The 21,074-nt window shown below is 43.9% G+C and overlaps 1 protein-coding gene across 2 annotated transcripts in view; it reads left to right on the top strand.

The window, feature by feature from the left end:
- ANO7 (anoctamin 7) overlaps nucleotides 1–21,074 on the top strand; it is a 454,465-nt gene that overhangs the window by 134,731 nt on the left and 298,660 nt on the right. For both annotated transcript variants that reach the window (XM_033958099.1, XM_033958098.1), the window contains exon 9: nucleotides 7,829–7,994. In XM_033958099.1, coding sequence (XP_033813990.1) covers nucleotides 7,829–7,994 — 166 coding nt within the window. The remainder of the gene's footprint in view (nucleotides 1–7,828; nucleotides 7,995–21,074) is intronic.

The following is a 21,074-nucleotide window of genomic DNA, read 5'->3' as shown; positions in this document are numbered from 1 at the left end:
CTCTGGGTATTCTTTGACTCCTCTCTCTCCTTCTCAGCCCAGATCCAACAAACCGCTAAAGCCTGTTGCTTTTTCCTCTATAATATTACCAAAATCCGACCTCTCCTTTCTGAGCTCACAGCCAAAACCCTTATGTACACTCATCACCTCTCGCTTAGACTACTGCTTCTCTCAGCTCTTCCACTCAACCATCTCTCCCCATTCAATCCATTCAAAATTCTGCTGCATGACTTATATTCCGCCAGAGCTGCTATACTCACAATATCCCTCAAGTCACTTTATTGGCTCCCCATCCATACTGTATACAGCTCAAACTCCTCTAACTGACTTACAAGTGCATCCATTCTGCAGCGCTCCCCCCATCCCACCCCGTGAACTCCATTCATCAGTTACATCCCTCTTATCACTGCCAACTCCAGACTCCATCCCTTCTATCTTGCTTTGTCTTATGTCTGAAACAGACTTCATGAGTCCTTTGCAAGAAATTCCCCAACCCTATATTGTAACCAGACAGGCATCGTGCCTGCCCTGGTTCCAGCTAAAGCTCCTGCGAGGACCCCTAGTAAAACCCGGAAGGGAGTGTGTAAAGGCTGTCCCAGTGTGGATTTGGCTGATTCTCAGGCTGACCACCAGGGGGAGCCTGAAATTCTCAATAATCCACTAGACCAGCAGTATTCAGGTCACCACAAGAGGAGCTCTAGAGCTGCCTTGAGGACTGCTGAATCAGCCAGGTTAGGGCGTGTCCCAAACATACAAAAGCCAGCAGTAGATTACAAGCAGGCAGGCTAGGGAGAAGGTTGAGACCTTTCCTCCCTGAGAGTCTCCTCGGGCCAAGCAGGGGTGATCCAGCCTCACCTATGGAGGTGCAGGAAGCCGGAGAAATGCTGGATGAAGTCTTTTCTGAGTCTGATCTCCCGATGGAACTGGACAACCTGCCTGAGGAAATAAGTACTGGTGAAGAAACCATGGAGGTTGGTCTTTCCACCAGCTGCAAGTCCTAACTGGAGGAAACAGTGAGTGTGTTTTCAGCTTGCTTTGATTGAAAGAGACTGGGTGCTGAAACTGAACCTTTTGGGTTTTTGCTTTTCTTTTCTTTTGCTGTTTTTGCCTTTTTTGTGAAGCTGATAGTGTCTGATTCGGGAGAGGTTTGCTGTTACCTGGGAGGGCATTTTGAGGCTATATTATAGCAAGATAAAAAGCAAACCTGTGACACTCTCCTTTGCCTGGCAGTTTAGTGCATGACTGCCAGAGGCTTCACTATAGTAGCACTGAGTATAGGGTATCCAGTATCTTGAACCCTATTGTAATTTTGAACTGAATAACCTGCTTGGGAGCAGGCTGCCGTAAACCCTGAGGTGAGCCAAACCTCAGTGGTGTGAAAAACTCAGGAAATAAGAAGAAAGCAGTTTGCACTTTATATTTGGATTATTTGTTGCTCTTTCTTTTGAAGTTTGGACTGTTTGAAGTTTGGACTGCTTGAAGATTTAGGGTCTACTTACCTGTTTGTTTGGATTCATGATTTTCCTGATTTTTATGTTTGGAAGGAATAAAACTGAAGCATTCTGATTTATAACCTTTTGAGAGGATTGTGATTTTTGTTTTTCTAATTGGTGTCAATCCAGGCCTGCAGGGTGACTCCAGTCCGAGTCACACGCTAGTGCTATTATTTGTTGTAACCACTGAAGGTGCTATAGAGTCCCGGTTGGCCCACAGTACTGGTTACAATATATCCTGTCTGTCCAAATTAGATTGTAAGCTCTTTAATGAGCAGGGACTGTCTATGGCTTCTTAAATGTATAGCGCTGCATACACCTTTCACCGCTATAGAAATGATAAATAGTAGGAGCGGAACATAAGAATAGCCTTACTGGGTCAGATCAATAGTCCATCAAGCCCAGTAGCCTCACGGTGGCCAATCCAGGTCCCTAGTACCCAAGGAGTAGCAACATTCCATGCTGTTGATCCAGGGCAAGTAATGGCTTCCCCCATGTCTTTCTCAATAACAAACTATGGACTTTTCCTCCAGGAAATTGTCCAAACCTTTCTTAAAACCAGCTACACTATCCGCACTTACCACAACCTCTGGCAACGCATTCCAGAGCTTAAGTATTCTCTGAGTGAAAAAGTATTTCCTCCTATTGGTTTTAAAAAAGTATTTCCCTATAACTTCGAGTGTCCCTTAGGGCTCCTTTTACTAAGGTGTGCTAGTAGTTTTAGCACGTTGCCACGTGCGCTAAACGTTAATGCTTGTGTTAGTATTTTTCTTTAAGCGCGCAGTTAGTGCGCACTAAAAATGTTAGCGCACCTTAGTAAAAGGAGCCCTTAGTCTTTGTAATTTTTGACGGCACGAAATATCGATCCACATATACCCATTGTACTACACTCAGGATTTTGTAGACTTCAATCATATCTCCCCTCAGCTGTCTCTTTTCCAAGCTGAAGAGCCCTAACCTTTTTAGTCTTTCCTCATACGAGAGGAGTTCCATCCCCTTTATCATTTTAGTCGCTCTTCTTTTAACCTTCCTAAATGCTGTTATATCTTTTTCTTAAGATAAGGAGATCAGAATTGAATGCAGTACGCCAGGTGAGATCGCACCATGGAGCGATACAGGGGCATTATAACATTCTTAGTCTTGTTAACCTTCCCTTTTTAAATAATTCCTAGCATCTTGTTTGCTTTTTTGGCCGCTGCAACACATTGGGCAGAAGGTTTCATCATATTGTCTACGACGATACCTAGATCATTTTCTTGGGCGCTAACCCTCAAGGTGGACTCTAGCATCCAGTAACTATGATTCGGGTTATTCTTCCCAATGTGCATCACTTTGCATTTGTCCACATTAAATTTCATCTGTCACTTGGATGCCCAGTCTTCCAATTTCCTAATGTCTGCCTGCAATTTTTCACAATCTACATGCGTTTTAACAACTTTCAACAGTTTTGTGTCATCTGCATATTTAATCACTTCACTCGTCATTCCAATTTCCAGATCATTTATAAATAAGTTAAATAGCACCGGTCCCAATACAGATCCCTGCAGCACTGCTTCTGAAGTACCTAAAAAAATTTAGTTTTTGCCTCTTTTGCAAGTTTCTCTTCATGTTCTTTCTTAGCTTTCTTTATCAATGCTTTTGTATCTAACTTGCCAGTTCTTGTGCCTCTTCTTATTTTCTTCATTTGGATCCTTTTTCCATTCTTTAAGGATTTTTTTTTTTTTTTTTTTGCTCTTAATAGCCTCTTTCATTTCACCTTTTAACCATGCCGGCTCTCATTTCCTCTTCTTTCCACCTTTGCTGATACGTGGAATACATCTGGTCTGGGCTTCTACAATGGTATTTTTAAATAATATCCTTGCCTGGTTTACAGTCCTAACCTTTGCAACTGATCCTTTTAGCTTCTTTTTAACCATTTTACTTATTTTATCATAGTTGCCTTATCAAAATTTAAACACCTGTACATTAGATTTCTTTTGCAATGTCGCTGCTAGTATTGGCTCAGATTTGATCATGTTGTGATCACTGTTTTCCCAGTGGACCCAACACAGTTAACTCCTGTACTATGCCTTGCATTCCATTAAGAATCAAATCTAAAATAGCTCCCCCTCTTGTCGGTTCCTGGACCAGTTGCTCCAAGAAGCAGTCATTTATGATGTCTAGGAATTTTACCTCCCTAGCACTCCCCAATGTAACATTTAACCAGTCAATGTTGGGGTAATTGAAATCATACTACAGTGGAACCTTGGTTTGCGAGAATAATTAGTTCCAGAAGCATGCTCGTATATCAAAGCGAGTTTCCCCATAGGAAGTAAGGGAAACTCGCTTGATTGGTTCCACATCCCCCCAACGAGTCCACCAGCGCTGCTCGCTTCCACCCCACCCCAAAAAGACCCCCCACCCCCGAGGCCACTGGCGTACTTCCACTCTACCCCCAAGAACCGTAATTGCCCCCCTCCCATCCACGAACCAGCATCGCCCACCTGCCCAAATCCAAACCCTTACTGCGATCTGACACCAGCACGCAGCACCAACCCACAGGACATGCCGGTGCCGGAAGAGCCTGCCTTTTGCTGCTGATCTCTGCTGGGCTGGGCCTTGAGCATCTGTGCATGCTCAAGGCCTTCTGGCTCCCTCTCTCTCCAAGAATTTCATTAGAATCTCGGAGAGAACAGGAGCCAGAAGGCCTTGAGCATGCACAGATGCTCAAGGCCCAGCACAGCAGAGATCAGATGCAAAAAGGCAGGCTTTTCCAGCACCAGCACGTCCTGTGAGTTGGTGATGCATGTTGGTGCTAGATCGCGGTAAGGGTTTGGGCGGGCGGGTGATGCCAGTTGTAGGGGGTGGAGGCTCTTGGGCGGGGTGGGGGGGCGATGCTAGTAGTTGGGGGTGGGGGCTCACAAATCGAGTCAACGCTCGGTATGCGAGGCACGATTTGCAAGAGTGTTTTGCTTGTTTTGCAAAACACTCGCAAACCGCGTTACTCATAAACCGAGGTTTGACTGTATATCTAAATAAGAAGTGTAATCTCAACATCACCAAATGAAAATGAAAAATATTATGCTTGACTCTCCATGGACAGCCATACTATCCCATATATATAAGAATGCAGACTCCAAACAAAGCACTGTTATTTGCTAATTCTCCTAATAGAAGAAAAACCTGTGTGGAAAAAATATATGTGGAGAAAAAAGGCCTCAGTTAAAGCTACATGGGCCTTAAAAAAAACTCCACCAATACCATATTCTTCTTCATATAAAAACTCCACCAATACAATATTCTTCTTCTTATAAGTTTAGAAGTTCACAGATCTAGTTTTCCATATAGACTGAATATCAGGGATTATATGATGCTCTGGATTATACTTTGGGGGTGGGGAGTTGTATTTGTAAGCAAAAAATATATCCTCTGATATTTGCTGATTGATTGGATAAACCGAAATCTATCTATCTATTTTTATTTTTTGTATACCACTTATATCTTAAGTGGTTTTATATTCAGGTACTTTATCATGATGGGCTCAAACTCTATCTAGTGTGCCTGGGGCAATGAGGGGATTAAGTGACTTGCCCAGGGTCACAAGGAGCAGTGAGCGATTTCAACCCACAACCTCAGGGTGCTAAGGCTTTAGCTGTAACCACTATGCCACACACTGTTAATATACCAGATCCTCTTTATAAGAAAGGCAAAATGTTCCCTCAGATCTGACTGATATAGCTCAGATGGTTTAGTAATATTTTTAGATGATTCAGAGTAGAACTGATGCTAAACATGCTGTGGACCAGGACCAAGGTACAAATTTGAGAGGGAGACCCCAATCCATGTGGCAGACTGCATTTTCTTTTAATTTGGTCAGGTTGTGCCTCTTGTGATATGGAGGCCCCTTTGCAACCCCCTCCTTAATACCAGCCCTTATTAGGGCCAACCAGGTATGGAATACAATTGAAACAACCTAGGCGCAAAATCTATATATACCGCATATCAACAAGGGATCAAAGAGGAAAAAGAATAAGGACCAGCTTGGCTCACTGTAGAGGTAAAGGAAGCGATCACAAACAAAAAAAACACCTCATTTAAGGAATGGAAAAGATAAAAACCAGATGAAAACTGGAATAAGCACAAACAACATCAACGCAGGTGCCATAAGGCGGTAAAAGGGGCCAAAAGAGACTACGAGTGAAAAATAGCCAAGGAGGCAAAAAACTTCAAACTGTTCTTTCGGTATATTAAAGGGAAATGACCCGCGAAAGAAGCAGTGGAACTGTTGGATGACCAAGGAATAAAGGGAGTGCTAAAGGAAGTCAAAGCAATCGCCGACAGACTGAACACATTTTTTGCATCTGTATTTACCGAAGAGGATATACACAGCATACCGGAACCCATCAGGCTATATGCTGGAAGTGAAAACGGGAAACTGACAGGGTTAACAGTAAGTCTAAAAGAGGTATGCAGGCAGATTGATAGGCTTAAGAGCGATAAATCCCCGGGACCGGATGACATCCATCTGAGGGTCATCAAGGAACTGAAAGGGACCATAGCTGAACTGCTTCAACTATCTGTCGATCAAATCGGGAAAGATTCCGGAGGACTTGAAGGTGGCGAATGTTACGGTTTCAGCAACGGCAGATCTTGTTTGACAAACTTGCTGCACTTCTTCGAGGGAGTTAACAGGCAGATAGACAAGGGCGACCCGGTCGACATTGTATATCTGGACTTTCAGAAGGCGTACAACACGGTTCCGCATGAACGACTTCTTCGGAAAATTGCGAGCCATGGAATCGAGGGTGAAATATGCATGTGGATTAAACACTGGCTGGAGCATAGGGAACAGAGTAGGGTAAATGGACAATACTTGGACTAGAAGAGTGTCACAGATGGGGTGCCGCAGGGCTCGGTGCTTGGACCCATGCTCTTCAACATCTTTATAAACGATCTGGACATAGGTATGCAGAGCGAGGTGATTAAATTTGCGGACAATACAAAGTTATTCAGAGTAATGAAGACGCAGGAGAATTGCATAGATCTGCAACGTGACATAATCAGGCTCGAGGAATGGGCATCGACATGGCAGATGTGGTTCAACATGGATAAGTGTAAAGTGATGCATGTCAGTAACAAAAATCTCATGCACAAATACAGGATGTCCGGGCAGTACTTGGAGAGACCCCCAGGAAATAGACTTGGGAGTACTGGTTGACAAGTCGATGAAGCTGTCCGCTCAATGTGCAGCAGTGTCGAAAAGGGTGAACAGAATGCTAGGAATGATTAAGAAGGGGATCACGAACAGATTGGAGAAGGTTATCATGCCACTGTACTAGGCCATGGTATGCCCCCACCTGGAATACTGCATCCAGCAATGGTCGCCGTACACGAAGAAGGACACGGTACTACTCGAAAGGGTCCAGAGAAGAGCGACTAAGATGGTTAAGGGGTTGGAGGAGCTGCCGTACAGCAAAAGATTAGAGAAACTGGGCCTCTTCTCCCTCAAACAGAGGAGATTGAGAGGGGACATGATCGAAACATTCAACGTACTGAAGGGAATAGACTTAGTAGATAAGGGCAGGTTGTTCACCCTCTCCAAGGTAGGGAGAACGAGAGGGCACTCTCTAAAGTTGAAAGGGGATAGATTCCATACGAACATAAGGAAGATCTTCGACCCCAAACGAGTGGTAGAAAACTGGAACGCTCTTCCGGAGTCTGTCATAGGGGAAAACACCCTCCAGGGATTCAAAACAAAGTTAGACAAGTTCCTGCTGAACCAGAACGTACGCAGGTAGGGCTAGTCTCAGTTACGGCACTGTCTTTGACCAGAGGGCCACCGCGTGAGCGGACTGCTGGGCACGATGGACCACTGGTCTGACCCAGTAGCAGCAATTATTATGTTCTTATGTTAAATAAGGGTGACTTAAACAAATGTGCTAACAATGGGGTAAATCTAAACATGAAAACCTTCCATATCTCTGATCAGTTCCAAAGAAAAGCAATTGCAAATAAGACTGTTGCCACCCATTTTAAAAGGTTACTTTTCAAAGTGGAATATAATCTGAGTATATACAAATCATTGAGTTTATAAAATCCAAAAGTATACAGTGCTTTAGACTCTGACATGTTAACAGAAAAGGGAGCTACTCCTCTGTTTTTGGTACATTCTCATACAGTATAATCTAACGTATGAAATTTAAGAGATTAGGTGTCTCATATTTTGTTTTATGGCACACTATAAAAGCAGACCTACACCTCCAAACTCCAATGCCTTGGTATACATACCCAACATTATCTGAGATGCTGGGAGCACTGCACACTTTTAGCTAAAATCTTTCTGTTTATCTCTATAGGGTCCTTATGAAATTCCCTCAAAAGACTTTGTGTCCCACACCCTAACTCTGCGCCAGATGCTGTACCGGTACTGGGCTCAGTGGGGTAAATGGAATAAGTATCAGCCACTGGATCACATTCGCAAGTACTTTGGTGAAAAGATAGCATTGTACTTCGCTTGGCTTGGTGAGTTAACTGGTGTCATTTGCTGCTGCTGCTCATTACTATGCAGCCCCCAGCTAGTCAGGCTCACACATATAAACTCTGTTACTGTTATTGCTAACGTGACCATTTATATTTTTCATCAAAAGGGGACATCTATTGTCAATCCCGCCCCCAATCCCACCCCCAATTTCTTCCATTCGTTTTTCTTGTACACATAATATCTTCATATTAATTCATAATGGTAACCTTAAAATTAAAAAAAACTACAAAGCACACTATACGCAGAGAAAATGTTAATTATCATTTATATTTGGAGGGTTTACATTACATTACATTAGAGATTTCTATTCCGCCATTACCTTGCGGTTCAAGGCAGATTACAAAAGATTTATTAATGGGGGTTACAATGGAAGAACAATTGTCATTTCTAGAGTTGTGAAGAGTAGATCATTTGTCATTTCTAGAGTTGTAAACAGTAAGGTCATTTGTCAGTTCTCAAGTGGTGTAAAGTAGGTAGATATTTTTGAATGGAGGGTAACAAAGGAAGATCATTTGTCATTTCTCAGGTTGTACAGAGAAGTTCAGGTAGTTTCAGTGTGGTGGGAGGAGGGAGGGAGGAATGACGGAGTAATTTCAGGAATTTCTTGAAGAGTATAGTTTTTATTTCTTTTCTGAATATCTTGTAGTCTGGGGTGGTTATCAGAAGGTTGGAGATCTGTTTATCTAGTTTTGCGGCTTGAGTGGCTAGGAGGCCATCTTATCATTTTGTCCGTTTTACTTCTTTGATCGGAGGGGGGAGGGGTGTGAATGGGGAGTGCGTTTTTCTATGTCTGGTTGAGGATGCTTGGATGAGGCGGTTGTTCAGGTAGGATGGGCTGTCTCTGTTTAGAGTTTTAAATAACATGCAGTAGAATTTAAATAGTATTATTTCTTGGATTGGTAGCCAGTGTGAGTTGATGTGAGCTTCTGTGATATGATCATGTTTCCTCAGTGAGTAGATGAGTCTCAGAGCTGTGTTTTGGATTGTTTGTAGTTGCTTGGTCATAGTAGCGGGGCATGGGAGGTAGAGGATATTGCAGTAGTCTAGCAGTCCTAGGATTAGGGATTGCACCATGAGCTGAAATTGTGATCTTTCAAAGAATTTCTGGACTTGTCTCGGGTTTCTCATGACTGCGAAGGATTTCTGTATTGTTTTATTTAATTACGGTTGCATGGTACAGCATCTGTCTATTGTCATTCCTAGTAGTTTTATGGTGGTTTGTATGGGATAGTTTATTGAATTGAGTTCTATATTGGTTATGGTTGGGACATTGTCATTTTCGAGGAGGATGAATTTAGTTTCAGTTTGTGATCTTTCATCCAAGTCTTGACTGATTCTAGTGTATGATGTAGTATATTTGTCAAGGTGGACTTTGGTTGATCAAATGGTATAAGAATGGTAATGTCATCCGCATAACTATAGGTGGTTATTCCTAGATTATCCAGATATGTTCCGAGAGAGGCAGTGTATAGGTTGAAGAGTGGGGGATAGTGGGGGTCCCTGTGGTACGCCGCAAGGGTTTGTCCAAGGTTCAGATTTTTCTTTGTCTGATTTAACTCTGTATGTTCTGGATTTTAGGAATCCTTCAAACTAAGAATATACTTTTTCTGAGATACCTATTGCATCCAAAATTTGCAGGAGGATGTTAAGGTCTACTAGGTCAAATGCTGCGGTCAGGTCCAGTTGTATGAGAAGCATTTTTTTCCCTGTGCTAAGGTGTTGTCTGGCTTGTCGATAAGGGAGCCTAGTAATGTCTCCGTGCTGAAGTTGGTTCTGAAGCCAGATTGCATGGGGTGAAGTACCGTATTTTCACGCAAATAACACGCACCCGTATAAAACGCGCACACGTGTATAGCGCGCAGAAATCACGATGATAAGCACAAAAACTTTGGTATAACGCGCTCACGATTATACCGCGCATGTTGCCCGACTCTCCGTTCACCCCCCCTGACTTCCGTGCACTGCCCCGCCTCTCCGTGCGCTGTCCCGACTCTCCGTTCACCCCCCCCTGACTTCCGTGCACTGCCCTGACTTTCCGTGCGCTGTCCCGACTCTCCGTTCACCCCCCCTGACTTCCGTGCACTGCCCTGACTTTCCGTGCGCTGTCCCGACTCTCCGTTCACCCCCCCTGACTTCCGTGCACTGTCCCCCCTTGAAGGTCTGTCCCCATCCTGAAAGCCTGATGCCCCCCCCCGACGTCCGATACATCCCTCCCCCCGAAGGACCGCCGACTCCCCAACAATATCGGGCCAGGAGGGAGCCCAAATCCTCCTGGCCACGGCGACCCCCTAACCCCACCCCGCACTACATTACGGGCAGGAGGGATCCCAGGCCCTCCTGCCCTCGACGCAAACCCCCCTCCCCCCAACGACCGCCCCCCCCAAGAACCTCCGACCGCCCCCCAGCCGACCCGCGATCCCCCTGACGACCCCCACGACCCCCCCACCCCCCTTCCCCGTACCTTTGGTAGTTGGGCCAGAAGGGAGCCCAAACCCTCCTGGCCACGGCGACCCCCTAACCCCACCCCGCACTACATTACGGGCAGGAGGGATCCCAGGCCCTCCTGCCCTCGACGCAAACCCCCCTCCCCCCCAACGACCGCCCCCCCCAAGAACCTCCGACCGCCCCCCCAGCCGACCCGCGACCCCCCTGGCGACCCCCACGACCCCCCCACCCCCCTTCCCCGTACCTTTGGTAGTTGGCCGGACAGACGGGAGCCAAACCCGCCTGTCCGGCAGGCAGCCAACGAAAGAATGAGGCCGGATTGGCCCATCCATCCTAAAGCTCCGCCTACTGGTGGGGCCTAAGGCGCGTGGGCCAATCAGAATAGGCCCTGGAGCCTTAGGTCCCACCTGGGGGCGCGGCCTGAGGCACATGGTCGGGTTGGGCCCATGTGCCTCAGGCCGCGCCCCCAGGTGGGACCTAAGGCTCCAGGGCCTATTCTGATTGGCCCACGCGCCTTAGGTCCCACCAGTAGGCGGAGCTTTAGGATGGATGGGCCAATCCGGCCTCATTCCTTCGTTGGCTGCCTGCCGGACAGGCGGGTTTGGCTCCCGTCTGTCCGGCCAACTACCAAAGGTACGGGGAAGGGGGGTGGGGGGGTCGTGGGGGTCGCCAGGGGGATCGCGGGTCGGCTGGGGGGCGGTCGGAGGTTCTTGGGGGGGGGCGGTCGTTGGGGGGGAGGGGGGTTTGCGTCGAGGGCAGGAGGGCCTGGGATCCCTCCTGCCCGTAATGTAGTGCGGGGTGGGGTTAGGGGGTCGCCGTGGCCAGGAGGGTTTGGGCTCCCTTCTGGCCCAACTACCAAAGGTACGGGGAAGGGGGGTGGGGGGTCGTGGGGGTCGCCAGGGGGGTCGCGGGTCGGCTGGGGGGGGCGGTCGGAGGTTCTTGGGGGGGGGCGATCGTTGGAGGGAGGGGGGTTTGCGTCGAGGGCAGGAGGGCCTGGGATCCCTCCTGCCCGTAATGTAGTGCGGGGTGGGGTTAGGGGGTCGCCGTGGCCAGGAGGGTTTGGGCTCCCTTCTGGCCCGATATTGTCGGGAAGTCGGCGGTCCTTCGGGGTGGGGGTGCGAGTGGTCCTGCCGGGGGGGGGGGATGTATCGGACGTCGGGGAGTCGGCCGGGCAAGAGGGCTTGGGCTCCCTCTTGCTCCGATCGTGGATGCGGGTGCGGGTGGGAGCGCGTGCGAGTGGTCGTTCAGGGTGGGGGTGCGAGTGGTCCTGCTGGGGGGGTGAATCGGGCGTCGGGCGGGGTGGGAACTATGTTTGAAAACTTTCGTATACCGCGCTCACGCATATAGCGCGCGAGGGGTATGCGCGGTAGGTAAAAACGCGTATAACGCGCGCGTTATATGCGTGAAAATACGGTAAGTTATGGTTATCTAGATAGTTGTTGAGGAGTTTGGCTACTAGGCCTTCTGTAAGTTTGACGTATAACGGAATTGAGGCAATGGGTCTGTAGTTGGATGGTTGGTCTGTTGGTCCTTTTGGGTCTTTTTGGATTGGGGTGATGATGATTTCAATGAGGTCAGTAGGGAAAATGCTGTCTGTGAGCATGGTTTGTATCCATTGCAGAAGTTGAGTGTGGAATTTTACAATGGAGGTAGAAAGGAGATATGATGGGCAGTGGTTGAGGTCACAGGAGGCATGGCTGTATTTTTTGTAGTTTATTGTAGCGTTTTCAAAGATGTCAAGGCAAATGACTTTAAAATATGCAATGTCACCTCAGTAACTATAGAAAAATAAACAAATATAGTGCAAAATATAGACAGCAGATATAAATTCTCAAAACTGACATGTTTTGATCACTAAATTAAAAATAAAATAATATTCCTATCTTTGTTGTATGGTGATTTCATGAGTCTCTGGTTGTGTTTCCTTCTGACTGTGTATCCTTTCTTTCATTTCTTTCTTTCTGCACTCAGACCCAACAATTGTCCCTTTGTATTCTCTCCCTCCTTCCTTCCTATGTCCTTAGTGCCCCCAGTGCCTCCTTCCCATGTCCATAGTGCCCCCAGTGCCTCTGTCCTGTGCCTCCTTCCCATGTCCCTAGTGCCCCCAGTGCCTGTCCTGTGTCCTTAGTGCCCCCCAGTGCCTCCTTCCCATGTCCCTAGTGCCCCCAGTGCCTGTCCTGTGTCCTTAGTGCCCCCCCCAGTGTCTCCTTCCCAGGTCCCTAGTGCCCCCAGTACCTGTCCTGTGTCCTTAGTGCCCCCAGTGCCTCCTTCCCATGTCCATAGTGCCTCTGTCCTGTGTCCTTACTGTCCCCAGTGCCTCCTTCCCATGTCCATAGTGCCTCTGTCCTGTGTCCTTAGTGCCCCCAGTGCCTCCTTCCCATGTCCATAGTGCCTCTGTCCTGTGTCCTTACTGTCCCCAGTGCCTCCTTCCCATGTCCATAGTGCCCTCAGTGCCTGTGTTCTTAGTGCCCCCAGTGCCTCCTTCCCATGTCCTTAGTGCCCCCAGTGCCTCCTTCCCATGTCCTTATTACCCCAGTGCCTCTGTCCTGTGTCCCTAGTGCCCTCAATGCCTCCTTCCCATGTCCATAGTGCCCCCAGTGCCTGTCCTGTGTCCTAGTGCCTCCTTCCCATGTACATAGTGCCCCCAGTGCCTATCCTGTGTCCTTAGTGCCCACAGTGCCTCCTTCCCTAGTGCTCCCAGTGCCATACCAATTTAAACCCTAGGCCGCCGCCGCTGCTTCTTGCCTTCTTCCCGACGTCAATTTTGATGTCGGAGGGGAAGTTCGGGCTAGCCAGGCAGCGATTGCTCACAAAAATACTGATCCAGCCCAACTTTCAAACAAAATTAAACTATAAAAATGTATTAAACTAAACTAAGGGTCCTTTTATCAAGCTGTGTTATAGGTTTTTAGCATGAGCCAGTGTGGTAAATGCTCCAGCGCTCATAGAATTCCTATGAACGTCAGAGCACTTATCTCGCTGGCCAGCACAAAAAAATCTCTAGCAGCTTGATAAAGGGGGGAGGGGGAGGGTAAATCAATTATCATACGTGTGGGTTTTTTTTTAATTTTTTTTATTCTTTATTGAATTTTCAATTTTTCTGTAATACAGTTATATTTGAAATAAACAATATCCACCACAATTCAAATTTATATAGGAAATAATTATAAAAAGATAATAACATTGTTTCAACTGTTAGTTAGTTAGTCCACAATCACTGGTGGAGGAGTTAAAAAAAAAATATTGAACATTAATTATTCCAACATTTATTTAGGAAAAAGGACGGGAGCCTGAATTAATCCCAACCTACTAAGGGCTAGATTCACTAAGCAAACCGATCATGTACCACTCGGTTAGCGCTCACTTTCCTACTATGGCTCGATTCACTAACCTTCCTCCAGACCCCATCCGCACCCTATCCGATCTGCACATGCAAATGTGGATTTTTAAAACAAGTTGTCAAGTTAATACTACAGTATAAAGTCATATTGTATAATGTACCGAGTAGGGACTGTCTCCTTTGTGACTCTGTACAGCGCTGCGTACATCTGGTAGCGCTCTATAAATAATTAATAGTAGTAGCAGTAAGTGCGTCAAACCATATAACACTTAGGGCTCCTTTTCCGAAGCTGCGTTAGGGCATTAACGTATGGAATAGCGTGCGCTACATTGCCACACGTGCTAGCCGCTAACGCCAGCATGGAGCTGGCGTTAATTCTAGCCGTGTAGCATGCGGTTTAGCACGCGGTAATATCCTGCATGCACTAAAAACGCTAGTGTACCTTAGTAAAAGGAGCCCTTAGAAGGCTGCCTCTGTCTTTCTAGAAATACTGGTTGTTTATATATATATATATATATTTTTTTTTTTCAATTAGCTTTTAGAAGCGCTTACTTCACAAGCTGTTTAATAAGTCTTGCTAATCATCAAAGAACACCTTTCCCTACAAATAAATAGCATTATTTAGTCACAGGGGGAAGATTTTTAAAGAGTGTTTTAGAATCTCAAGTCCAATATCAAAAGTGTTTCCACTTTGCACAAGTTGTAAACACAAAGGTTGCTTACTTTGCATGCTTAAAGACCGTTGTTACCTAAAATTAATTTTCTGTCTTTCCTAAGTAAAAGCAACAACACTTGGGTCGCTATAAGAAATCGGTTTCACTTTAAATACACTTACCTTAGTAAAACTTCCTTGTTTTTTTGAATTTATTTGCAAAGAGGTTTCTCGTCCTGCAAGTAAAAAAAAATAAATCGTGTTTTAATTACATTAAATAACGTGCATTATTGTTAATGCTAGCAAGAATAGCATTATTAGTAGCAACATTAATAACAATATAGTTATAATAACCAACGCACCCTCCTAGGCATTTTGTGGATTTAATATCGCAGTGATAATGTTACTTTCCATGATAAGAACAGATGTTTGTGCCCCTTGGAAAAAGAAAGGTGCGGGGAGCAAAAATACAACTGCGTTTCACATTTATAACTTCCCATTTTACTTACCATGGTGGAAAGCGCTACGGACGTTTGCTTCATATAGTTGTATTTCATATTAAGTGAAATCTGTCCCGAATTATCCCTCGATTCTATTCTATCTTCATGAGCCACACCTGGACGTTAGGGACGTCGCAAAGCGATATTATAAAGTGACATTAGAGGTAAGCTTTAAAAACAACAACAACAATATGTGAAGGACTCGGTAAACAGCATAATTGATTTTCTGATACAGCAAGAAATAATATTTTGTTTATCATTTATGAATGACTGCCCGTGTTCATAATAGCTCTTCATTTCACTCTACATTTGATCTGGCATAGATTTAATACAGAGTGCTTACTAATCCAATTAAAAGAGCACCTGGACTGGAAGAGCCCTGTAATTAGCAGTGGCATATTAGCTAGGCCTACTGGAAACCATGAAATCCCCTCTGATGAGCTGAATGGCTATAATATGGGGACTGGGCATTCTTGCTTAATCATTTGCTTGGGATTTTAACAGTTCCTCCGCGGGAGAAGCAAGTGATTATCAGACCTTCTGTGAAATTAATATCTTTGAAAAAATAGGTTTATAATTTTCTCATGTAATGATAGAATGGCAATAATAAAAATATGTGGCGTTACAAAGTGCATTATGAAAAAAACAATCCCCCAACCCTTGAGAAATATTTACACAACCACCTTTCAGGGGTAGCTACACTTCAAAAGTGAATACGCCTTTATCGGACCTTTATGAATGCTGAAAGGAGACTTAGAAAATTACTGTTTGGAAAAAAAATTATATGTGTGTGTTTGTATTTTCAAGCTTGTGATTTTCTGTCCCACATAATGTAAATCATAGTTTAAAACCACAATAAGTTTTTAAGACAAACAAAAAATTCAACACAAGTTACAAGTACAGTAATAATGCACCAGAGAATATGAGAGGCCCCTGAAAAGATCTCTGCCCAACCAACAAAGTTGAGGCAGTTTCCATAGAGGGCTATACACATAGTCCAGTGATTTTCCATTTTTTTCATTCTGTATTTTTCCAATGGAAAAAAAAAAGGAAAATCACTTGGCTAAGTGTGTAGCCCTTGATGGAGACTGCCCCAACATTTTTGGTTGGGCTGAGAACTTTTCAGAGGCCCCTCATACAGGTTGTTATTACACAGCTTGGTTACATGCAGAATTTGTATAAAATTGTGATCAATACCATTTAATAATAACAGATCAAAATTGCCTCCTTATACCCTAAATATCATCTATTAGGAGGGAAATTATTCTTATTTTTCTTTTGCCCAAATTCACAACACCTGTGCTCTGCTTATTATGTAAATCAAAACAAGATAATAGAATCACAAAAGAAGAAATGAAGGAAATCAAATAAATCTTAAAATGTTATTTATTAGGTATATAATGCATTTATTAAGAATAAATGAGTTAAGAATTTGGACAGTTTTAGGTAACGGGAACCTTATGACTCATGACCTTAAAAATGTTTAGACAGTTTGACGTCACCCAAATGGAATAGTACAAGCTTTTAAACTTGACATTCGTATGCATTATCAATTTAATTAAAATAAAGATGGTATAAAGCTCTTAGTAGCATTTAGGAGGGTGGTTTGCAACCTAGTCTCCATGAAGGGCTATACATTTAGGGCTCCTTTTACGAAGGTATGCTAGTGTTTTTTTAGCGCACGCATGAAATTACTGCACGCTACACCACGCAGTACGCTTCTAGAATAATGCCAGCTCGATGCTGGCATTCAGGTCTAGCGCACGTGGCAATTTAGCATGCGCTATTCCGTGCATTAAGGCCCTAACTCACCTTTGTAAAAGGAGCCCTTAGTCCAGCGAGTTTCCAGTTTGTAAGCCATTTTTCCTACCATACCTAAAAATTGGAAACTCGTTGGACTATGGAGGCTACACTGTTTACATTGATTTTTTTTAACCAAACTTTTCAATCCACCCTTTATTAAATGCAGATTTACTGTAATCCTCTCCCCCGAAATAATTAGCAACTTGTCACCTCAATTTCACTGTTTTACAAAATCAATGGTCAATAAAATATAGCTTAAAAAAAGAGAGAAAACTTGTGGTCAAAAGAGTAGAATTTAAGGGTTTCCAAATGAGGTGTAAGGCTCTTAACTGATCAGATAGCCTAGAAGATGTGGAACCATACTGTAAACGATTATTATTGTCACCAGATGGTCGCTTTATCTTTTTTTTTTAAATCCTATTTTCCTTCTTTAATTGAAAGGCATGTAAATTTCTTAAGGCATCGATTCATGAAACCATTTCGTCCAAACTAACTGGCCTTTCCGTTCTAAAAAGTTTCGACTGCTGAAGACCAATTGTTTTACATCCTCGCCGACTATTCCTGCCTAGCAACTGCCGCATGCATGTTAAGAACCCCATTAAAAAATATATATCTACCGCGCAAAAAATCCAAAATATATCTAAACTTTAAATATATGTAAACTTTCATGTACATAAGCATTAGAAATATTTTTTTTATTTATTTGGAATGTGCATAGTGAACGCGAGAGTGAATCTCGGATTTGTAATGCGCATGGTGAGAAAATCATGGATTAACCCCATGCTCTCCTTGTGCATTGTACATTTCAGATATCAATGCCAAATTTTTTTAAAAAATCAAAAATAACTTAGGGCCAGCTATCTCCCCCCCCCCTTTCTTCCAGCTAGATTGTCGCATGCATCTGACGTCATGGGGTTGCCTTTGGTTGCTTCATGCTTCACAGCAGAAAGAGCTGCACAGCCTCCTGGGATTCGTAGGCTGTATATAACAGCAGTGAACCCAGCGCATTCAACTGCTGTTAACTGTTGTGTCTTCCTGAGAGAAATGTTAAGCTGTTTGGAAGCGTGCAATAAATTTTGAGATCGATCCGTAAAAAAAGGACGAACTTGAAGAATTCCACAGCTCGCTCACAAACCTCCAATGCTATTTCTCCTTAAACCTCTCCAACAAATTTTTCAAAAAGCTACGGTCACAGCTTATACAGCTTGCAATAGCTCTTAAGAAAAAAAGAGAGGTTGGTAAAAACTACAGTTCTTATATTGCATTTTTTATGACAACAATGCTTTGCGGTAGGCGCATTTGGAGCCCGCCAATGACGTCCGCGATTAAACCCTGCCCCATTTCTACCTAGTGAAGTCCTAAAGAGCTAGCCCATTCACACACCTCTCGATCAAAGAAGTAAAATGGAAAAACTATACGATAGCCTCTTGGCCACTCAAGCAGCTAAACTAGATAACCAAATCTCCAATCTACTGATAACGACACCAGACTACAAGACGTTCAGAAAAGAAATAAAAACTATACTCTTCAAGAAATTCCTGAAACAGCCATAACTTCAGAAAAGAAATAAAAACTACATTCTTCAAGAAATTCCTGAAACAGCCCTAACTTCAAACTTACCGTCCTTCCCCCTCCCTCTTCCCACCACACAAACTACATAACCTACTCTTTACCTCTCTAGAAAGGACAAATGTTCTTCCATTGTAACCCTCCATTTTTTTATCTCTTTTGTAATCCGCCTTGAACCGCAAGGTAATGGTGAAATAGAAATCTCTAATGTAATGTTATGTGCTTCAAAACCAACAAGGAGACAGTGCGCACTCACGTCGATTGATGTTACAGTGAGATGTGGGGGTATGTTTTCGATTTGATCATTTGCATGGACAAGCTGTACTGATTCAATTGGCCAGAATGACTCAGAAACGGATAGGACATGAATAGGACAGATGTGTGGACTTTAGTGAATCTAGCCCTAACTTGGAGCTTTTATTCCTGAATATTGACAGGGGTACTTGCAGTTCTCACCTCATCACCTAAGATAAATCTTGTCAATTGTGCAGACTCATTTGGAGCACTGGTCTTGACCTAGGGGCTGCCGCTTGAGCGGACTGCTGAGCAGGATGGACCACTGGTCTGATCCAGCAGCGGCAATTCTTATGTTCTTATGTTGTCAAAAAAGATATATCTAGCTCCTTTGAAGTTAACAAAGCATTTACATGGGAACCTTAACACACAAGTCGCACCCAGTTTTAAAACCTGGGGTCTCAAAAGCAAAAATTATTTCCTTTTTTTTGTGTGTTACTCTGGACACATCTGGATACATTATCTTTTGATTCAAAAACAAGACATCTTTATATTTAAAAAACAACTTCAACACCCACTCTCTGTCTAAATCTAAAGCAAATTGAACAAACAATGTGGCAAATGTAATTTGTTCTGAATCTGTCTTCTTTAATAAATTTGTCAAGTCCAACACATCTATCACTGGTTCCTGAGGATCTTCTGGATATTTCTTTTTCCCCCAAGGAAACGTAGTACATTTTTGAAATAGGGGGAAATGAGTTTTGTGGGATTTTCAAAATCTGCAAAAGTTATCGTTTAAACATATCAAGTGGAGAAATAGTAACTGCTTTAGGAAAATTAATCAGTCTTAAATTCTGTCTTCTTGTTATATTTCCCAAAACTTCCAATTTAAAGTTAATGTTACCATTTTCTTTTATAAGGAGCTAATTTTGTGCTCCAAGAATGTCCAACTTCTTTTTTTGTTCAACAAATTTTATTTCTAATTTGCCCACCTTTAGTTGCAATGTTAATATCTCAGATAGAATCCCTGAGCAATGAGAAGAAAGTGTTTGCAATTGGGTTCCCAGGGACAGCTGTAAAGTGGAAATAGATTCCCATATAGAATTTAAGTCTACCAAAGAAGGGAGTTATCGTGTAGTTAAATCTCAATTCCTTGAGGTTCACAGTACCTTCTTGTAACTTGTTCTGTGGTGATTCTTATAAGTCCCCTGCCATTTCCAGGATTCCCAGCGGCGATAGTTGACTCGAAGAAGCAGCTAAAACTCTATAGATTGCTTGTTCTTCTTCCTCGCAGCTCTCAGGACTGCTGCTAGACTCCCCTCACTCCCCATGTCCTGCAGCACAAGTTGGGGGAGTGGTTGCACTGGCGTGTTTGCTCCTCCGGAGAAAGACTGTTTACCTTGAAAGAGGTGCCGGGGCTCTCGATATACCTTGAAAGAGGTGCCGAGGACTCTTCGTCCGGTTCTCCATGGGGACTACGTTGGACGAACACGTCCATCGGCTAGGAAATTGTCGCTCCCTGGGTTCCATTGGGTAAACCCGGGTCTTGGATTTCCGTTTCACCCTTAGTAAGTGACTCGAGCGCATTCAGCCAAATGCCTTCAAGCTGCCATCTTAAATAGGCTCCTCCTCCATATTCTTCTGCTCTCATATGTGTAATTTTTTTTTGTGCTATATATAGAAATGTGTTGATAATACTGAGATCAAAAATTGTTGTTTTTTAGAACTTGTTATTCACATGAAAAAAATTTGCACATACCTGGCCACTTCTTAGAGGGAGCATTGATTCAAATATATAATCTGTCCTAGAAACTTTTAAAAGGGTTATTGCTTATGCTAAAACTACTGTAACTTTTACACTTCTCTCTCCGTATCTGTGGATTCGCTTATTCGCGATTTTTTGGCTGCTGACTCCGCCCCCTAATTTTTATCACATTGGAAATTGCTGCTCCTGGTGGTTCATGGAGGAAATCGCTACTTCCGGCATTGTACGGAGCAAATCGCAGGTCGGGTTATTCATGGTTTATTATCTTTTTCAGGTCTATTTTACCGAAAAACCGCAAATAACATGCAAAAAGTTATTCACAGTTTTTGGCATTCATGGCTATGTTCTGTCTACATCCCCCGCAAATACGGAGGGAGAAGTGTAGAGCAGGACACTAACTAGTTCTCAGAAGTCTGTGTACCTGTTTATGCTTTGCTGTAGAGAATAAGTAAGATTCTCAGAGCATATTCTTGGATTTGTGTCTAGTCTCTGCTACCTTACTGACGTGTATCATGCTGGAGGGAGCTGGGCAGAGCATTACTGAGAGTTAGAGGCGCTGTTTTGATTCTCTAATGGACTATGGATCTTGGGTATGAACTAAACTGAACATCATCCAAGGTATGGATCAAGCAACCAGCCTTTGGCAAGAGACAAAGAAAAATGGCCAAATCCAGCATGCCAGACAGACTTGTATGGTCTGTGTCCTGCACATGGTGAGAGACAGGTAAAGGTTCAACAACTCCAGTCTGTTGA

The sequence above is a fragment of the Geotrypetes seraphini genome, chromosome 9, assembly GCF_902459505.1.
Source record: "Geotrypetes seraphini chromosome 9, aGeoSer1.1, whole genome shotgun sequence".
Classification (NCBI taxonomy): Eukaryota; Metazoa; Chordata; class Amphibia; order Gymnophiona; family Dermophiidae; genus Geotrypetes; species Geotrypetes seraphini.
The sequence above is the reverse complement of the archived record's forward strand: the minus strand, read 5'-3'. Positions and strand labels throughout refer to the sequence as shown.